The sequence below is a fragment of the Mus pahari genome, chromosome 1, assembly GCF_900095145.1.
Source record: "Mus pahari chromosome 1, PAHARI_EIJ_v1.1, whole genome shotgun sequence".
NCBI classification, from domain to species: Eukaryota; Metazoa; Chordata; class Mammalia; order Rodentia; family Muridae; genus Mus; species Mus pahari.
Genome location: NC_034590.1, coordinates 22,294,820 through 22,301,247, shown reverse-complemented (window position 1 = coordinate 22,301,247; position 6,428 = coordinate 22,294,820). Strand labels below are relative to the sequence as shown.

General features: G+C 51.3%; 1 protein-coding gene across 1 annotated transcript; it reads left to right on the top strand.

Annotated features, from left to right (window-relative positions):
* The first annotated feature begins 257 nt into the window (after positions 1 to 257).
* Dbx1 (developing brain homeobox 1) lies at positions 258 to 5,629 on the top strand. Its single transcript, XM_021211463.1, has 4 exons — positions 258 to 746; positions 1,399 to 1,500; positions 3,450 to 3,652; positions 4,361 to 5,629. Exons 1-4 carry the CDS (start codon positions 380 to 382, stop codon positions 4,694 to 4,696), a joined length of 1,008 nt encoding a protein of 335 aa, XP_021067122.1. The 5' UTR covers positions 258 to 379; the 3' UTR covers positions 4,697 to 5,629.
* Positions 5,630 to 6,428: the final 799 nt, after the last annotated feature.

The following is a 6,428-nucleotide window of genomic DNA, read 5'->3' as shown; positions in this document are numbered from 1 at the left end:
GAGGCCGTCGATGCACAGCGTTGATGCGCGCCGGCCTTTGTTGCCGCCCCATTGTGAGGGCCATGCTTATGAAGACTAATCCAATCATAAATTGCATCCCTGAACCAATCAGAGAGCCTGGAGCCTCCCGCGAATGAAGCCCGAGTGGAGAACTTTGTTGAACTTCATTGTCAGAGCTGTCAGTTTTCAAAGAGCTGGAGCGGGCGGGCCACTATAAAACCATCTCCTGGACCGTAGTACCACAGAAGACTCGCAGACGCCCAAGTAGGACGGTTACCAGGATACTGAGCGGAAGAGGGCACCGGGGGAGGGGCGGGAAGCCAGGCGCTTGCCCTCCGGCCAAGGGAAAGGGAGCTACTGCACCAGCCCCGCTCTGACCATGATGTTCCCCGGCCTCCTTGCGCCCCCCGCGGGATACCCTAGCCTCCTGCGACCCACGCCCACCTTAACACTGCCCCAGTCCCTTCAATCCGCATTTTCTGGCCACTCTAGTTTCCTAGTAGAAGATTTGATCCGCATCAGTCGGCCTCCCACCTACCTGTCCCGCAGCATACCCGCTGCCAGCCTGTCACCCCCCAGTCAGGAGGCCCCCGCAGCCCTCGCCGACTCGGGGACCTCAGACCTGGGCTCTCCTGGGTCCGGGAGCCGGCGGGGCAGTTCTCCACAGACCGCCCTCTCCCCTGCCAGCGAGCCCACGTTTCTGAAGTTTGGGGTGAATGCCATCCTTTCCTCGGCGCCCAGAAGAGGTAAGATACAGCCGTGCCCTCGACGAGCGTCCCGCGGCCGGACAGCCACTCAATCCTTCACAAACTTGTTCCTCCGCGCTTGTTAGTGCACAGTTCCACGCAGGAGCTCAGACCTCAAGGGCCAGGTCACTGACTGATTATGAAACGAAGGTACTGAGGATTTAAGGGGAAGAAAAGTCTCAGGCCTTACGGGTATCCTTAAAATGAACTTGAGCCCAGGGCCATTGAGTGCAGTTCGTTAGGCGGGCGTCTCAGCGCACACGCTTTGGTGTCTGCGCTCCCGCCCTCTAGACTAGGAAAGAATCTTTTTTTTTTTCTTTTTTTCTTTTTCTTTTTTTTTTTGCTTTAAACCCAACACGTACGTTTATTGTGTTAGTTTGTACTATTATGGATAGATCTGCAACACCTCACCCCACCCCTCCCTATTTTCCTAAGTCTCTGGAATGATGATGAGATGGGGGCACAAATGAGACGTCGCTACGCAAATTTATTTTACTTAGTGAATACGTTTTAAAAGATGCTTCTGCTACCTGCTGCAGTGTGAATTAGATCGTGTACACAGTGATCAAACACATGATCAAATTCTCTCTCTCTCTCTCTCTCTCTCTCTCTCTCTCTCTCTCTCTCTCTCTCTCTCCCCTCGCCCTACTAGAAACTTCGCCGGCTTTGCTGCAGAGCCCTCCTCCCAAGACGTTCGCCTTTCCATACTTCGAAGGCTCGTTCCAACCCTTTATCAGATCCTCCTATTTCCCAGGTAGGTCTCTTTCCTGTTTTTCCAGCTCCGGGGCGGTACAGCCCGTTCCTGTCCCGGCCGGTCGCTCCCTACCCCGAAGTCGTATTTCTCCGTCCACCCCTCGGGGTTACGCTCTGGTTCAGAGGTTGCGAGGCGTACAACATTCACGAATCCGTCGCGCCAATTTGATACCCCATTTAGCACAAGCAGTGACTGCTTGACACTACGCACCAATTCCCTGCTCTACAAATTAGCAAGAATTGTCATGGTCCACATTTGAGGCGGTTCCCTTCCCGGCGAGGAGCTGTTGGCATCCCTTCACGCCGCCGTTTCCCACAGAGTTGGTGCACTTGGCCACCATTCGCCACAAAGGTCTCAGCACCGTGACCAATTGGCCAGCTCCTCCGGGCAGCCACACGCAGACCGGCCCTCGCCCCTCCACGCCGCCGAAAAACACCTACCAGCCGCAGCTAATTTCCTGTTAACATTCATTCAGGGCTGCTTTTTTTTTTTTTTTTTTTTCCACAAGACCGCATGGGGTGCCCACTTGTGTGTAATGCTTGGGGTTGCCTAAGGGTAGGAAGTCTAGATCCTCCAGCGACCACAACCTTATCTTACCAATTTGATTTCCCAACTCCATATCTTGCCCGTGGGCTCTTTCTGTAAAAAAGGAAACAGTTGGCAGAATCCGGCTCTGGGTCCTAGTCTACAGGCGAAGAAGCACCCTCAAGAGTTTTCATCCTGAGAATTATGGGTGTTCAAGCATTGCCTCGAACACTTTAAAGCTGCTATAAAAAGCAGGGAAGCCCCCTAGACAGAAGAAGGGACCAGAGCCTGGATGCAGTGGGTGGGGGCAGGGCGAGACTAGGGCAGCACTCCCAACATCAGCAAAAGAAACTAGCGACGCCTTTTTTTTTTTTTTTTTTTTTTTTAAGGGAGAGAAGAAACTCTTCCACCACCATTCAGGCTTTTGCCAACAATGGAATTTGCTCCTTTCTCCCGGATCTCAATGGTCTAACAAAAACAACCGGAGCTTTATAAATAGCTTTTCGTGTCCATTTAATGTGAAAGATTGGGGGTAGAGAAACCTCTGCCATCACCGCTCTCCCAATGGTCTCGGCCTGCAGTTGTGTTTAGCCCGAGTGTAAACCTCTTTTGTCCTGGTAATATATGGCTCTCGCTGCTTGTCCATAGCCTTTTGCGGTTAGTTCATTACTACACAATTACCATTCACGCTTCGTTAGCGTCTCTGTTTCTTTTTGTTTTTCTTTTTCTCTCCCTTAAAGCGAAACTCTCCCCCTTTTCACAGCGCCAATTCCCAGTGGGAAGCGGTCAATGTGCTAATTAGACGCCACTTTCCTTGTATTCACACCAATTTCTTTACGTTGTGGGGGGAGGCAGAAAAATCATATGTAGTTTTTAAAACGATGAATGACTGGATTTTTTTTTTAAAGCCAACGCAGACTTTTCTCTGTCTGCCAAACCAGCAAAGTGCCTTGTCTTAAAAAAGCACAGAAGGCAACAAGGTGATTGCGAGTCCGTGGGTCTTGGAGGGGAAAGTGGAGGTGTGCTGAGTGGTCTCTGTGGGATTATTTTCATTTCTGTAATTTACTTTATTCTGTTGCTATTTAAGCTGGTTGGTGCAGATTGTTTCTCTAAGACCGTTGAATGGAAGTGTGTGTGTGGGGGGGGGAGCAACAGGCAATTGTGGCTGCTGTTTTCGTGTTTTTTTCATAATCCGGGTTTGCACGGTTGAAAGCGAAAGTTATTTGTGCGGAAAGCGCCTTTCACTCAGACAGGTTGTAGGTTCTTAGTCTATTCTCTACCGGGAGAAAAAGGAATGCTTTAAAGAGATGAAGGGACGGGAGGGGGGGGGAGGAGGAAGAAAGCTAGCGAAAACAGCCTGCGAGAGGCGGATGCTCCGCTCTGCAGGACACCCGGCTCATTCTCTACCCCGCCTCACCCCGCAGCTTCCTCCAGTGTCGTGCCTATCCCCGGGACCTTCTCCTGGCCCCTGGCTGCTCGCGGCAAGCCTCGCAGGGGTATGCTGCGCAGAGCCGTGTTCTCTGACGTGCAGCGGAAAGCCCTGGAAAAGACGTTCCAGAAGCAGAAGTACATCAGCAAGCCAGACCGGAAAAAGCTGGCCTCCAAGCTTGGCTTGAAGGACTCGCAGGTGCGAGCGGCCTCCACCGCCCCCACCCTCACAGGGCACGCTAGCCCATGCCAATCAATTGCAAGAGCTCTCTGGTGCCTCTTAGGCTGGCGGAGCAGCTGGGGAAACCCAGACCAAGTTATTTGAGGCTTCCTCAGAGCAGCCTCCTTTTCCACCCCACCCCACCCCTCCATCTTACTCCCCCACCTGCCCAGCTGAGTCAAGTGCGGAAGGAGAGGATAGATGGATGGATGTAAGGGTACATGGATAGATATATGGATAGATAGGTAAGTAGATAGATAGATGATAGATAGATAGATAGATAGATAGATAGATAGATAGATAGATAGATAGATAGATAGATAGATAGCTGTTTATGCATGGACACATGGATAGGTATTTATGCAGGTGGAGGTGTACATGGGTACGTGTGTGCATGTATGGGGTAGGCAGATGGACACATGAATAGATGAATGGATGGGTGGGTCATGGTTATGGGGGCGAGTGGATGAAAGCACGAATCCAACATGACTGGGCCAGCAGGTAGGTAGACCAGAGGAGCAGGAGTTAAGAGGGCTTACAAGGCTGATGGGGAACAACTCCACAGAAATCACAGCTCCCTCCTCCGTGTTCCCCAAGCCTAGCTCCTGAGGGTTGCCCCAACCACCACCACCACCCCTTCATTGTGAGCAGACACACTAACTTGTTTCCCCGGTTCTTCCCTCACAGGTGAAAATCTGGTTCCAGAATCGACGCATGAAGTGGCGGAACTCCAAAGAGCGGGAGCTCTTGTCTAGTGGGGGCTGCCGAGAGCAGACCCTTCCTACAAAACTAAACCCCCATCCAGACCTCAGTGATGTAGGCCAGAAGGGGCCTGGGGATGAGGAGGAAGACAGTCCGGGTGCCCGCCTGACCTATCACGCGCCCCCAGACCCGCGACACCTGCTGGAAGGGCCACTGCCTGCCTCGCCGGCGCACTCGAGCAGCCCCGGTAAACCGTCAGACTTCTCTGATTCTGAGGAGGAGGAGGAGGGCGAGGAGGAGGAGGAAATCACCGTGTCTTAGGAGCCCCTCCAACGGTTCTGGAGCTGTTGCAATTGGAAACTGGAGAGGGAACGCCCACGTGGCCACCTCTGTACAGGATCCTGGATCCTGCCTCTTCTCAGGGGTGGCATCACCCTTTCTGTTGTCCCAGAGACATTTCCTTGCCGGGGGGAACCCTTCTAAACAACCCTTCCCAGGGGAGTGTGGGTCTCTTTCACAAGGGCAACATTGCATCTATTTATTGCAAATTTATTTTAGACGCTGCCTGCAGGGTGTGTGTAGAGGGGTGTCTCTAGTCCCGCTGCCAGTGCTTACTGTGAGCCAGGTCCTGTCAAACACCAAGCCTCTGACCCCTAACTTCCTGGATGGCCACCTTTCTGCAGGGAGTATCAGTCAGCCATCCTGTCTTCTCACCCTGAGAATAGAAAGCACAGGAGATTCCGAAAGAAAATAGGGGCACTTTCTCCCTGTCTAAGGGGAAAGCACTATGGAGCAAGCTTCTCCTTTCTTGATGCTCTTTTGGGGGGAGGAAGCGATTTCTCTCTGTAGAATATGTGTGCCCAATGCTGTGCTTGGTGTCCTTCTGCCACTCCAAGGGGAGCCCTTTCAGAGTGCCAGCTCCTGGCACCGAGGTGTAGACTTGTCTGCCTCTCTGACATGTTTCACCCAGCTTTGCAGTCTGGGCAGCTTTCCTGAGCTGTGCTCTACTGTGTATCTATATTTTGTATGGATGTTTTATACTGAGGTTATTGTGAACGACCATAATGAAGGGCTGGCTGTGTCCCTCCCTCTCATTATTTTTTTCTCTGCAATGGTCTTTAAAGTCTAAAAGGTAGCTGTGTAACTTCATAATTTATAAGGAAATGCTTATTTTGTATTTTTTACCATGTACAGACTTTTTATATATGTATATATGTATCAAATGGACAAATGCCAAATAAAAAGTAGAATGAGTTTGATGGCTAAAGGGCATCATGAAGTCACAAAATGTGATGGTTGAAAGAAACGGGATTGGTCTTGTGGTTACCCAGAAGGCAAATGTCTTATTGAGGGTTTTACTGCTGTGAACAGGCACCATGACCGAGGCAACTCTCATAAGGACAACATTTAATTGGGGCTGGCTTACAGGTTCAGAGGCCCAGTCCATTATCATCAAGGAGGGAGCACGGCAGCATCCAGGCAGGCATGGTGCGGGAGGAGCTGAGAGTTCTACATCTTCCTCTGAAGGCTGCTAGGAGAAGACTGGCTTCCAGGCAGCTAGGATGAGGGCCTTAAAGCCCACCCCCACAGTGACACACCTATTCTAGGCCATACCTTCTAATAGTGCCAGGGCCTGGGCTGAGCATATACAAACCATCCCAGCAAACCATTATAACATAGCCCAGTATGCTACTAGACAAGTGACATCTCCAATAAGAGGCTACCAAGAAGCTGGGCTTGTAACTAACCTCCCGTTCTCCAAGACCAAAGTGATGGGCCACAACAGGCCAGTACAGGGCACTTGGGTTGTTCAGGCCTGCAGTGGTTTGTACATTCCCCTGGAGAGGGGAACTTTTTTCTAATGTCCTGGAAAACTTGAAGACTAGTCCCGATCCCTCTGCAAAGGCCTGATTCTAACTGGAATGTTAGTCCACAGTCTAAGCTGGTGAGCCCAGATCTGAGTTCCAGGCTCCAGACAGTTCTAATTTAGGCCAGATGTGGGAAGGGTCTGCAAGCTTTTTAAAGTGACGGCCTGATGACACCTTTCCACAGC

Excerpts from the sequence above, each read along its gene's own strand:
- Dbx1 (XM_021211463.1), top strand. The coding sequence starts at position 380 with ATGATGTTCCCCGGCCTCCTTGCGCCCCCCGCGGGATACCCTAGCCTC. Across the intron at positions 747-1,398 it reads TTCCTCGGCGCCCAGAAGAG|AAACTTCGCCGGCTTTGCTG; the intron begins GTAAGATACAGC and ends TCGCCCTACTAG. Across the intron at positions 1,501-3,449 it reads CAGATCCTCCTATTTCCCAG|CTTCCTCCAGTGTCGTGCCT; the intron begins GTAGGTCTCTTT and ends CTCACCCCGCAG.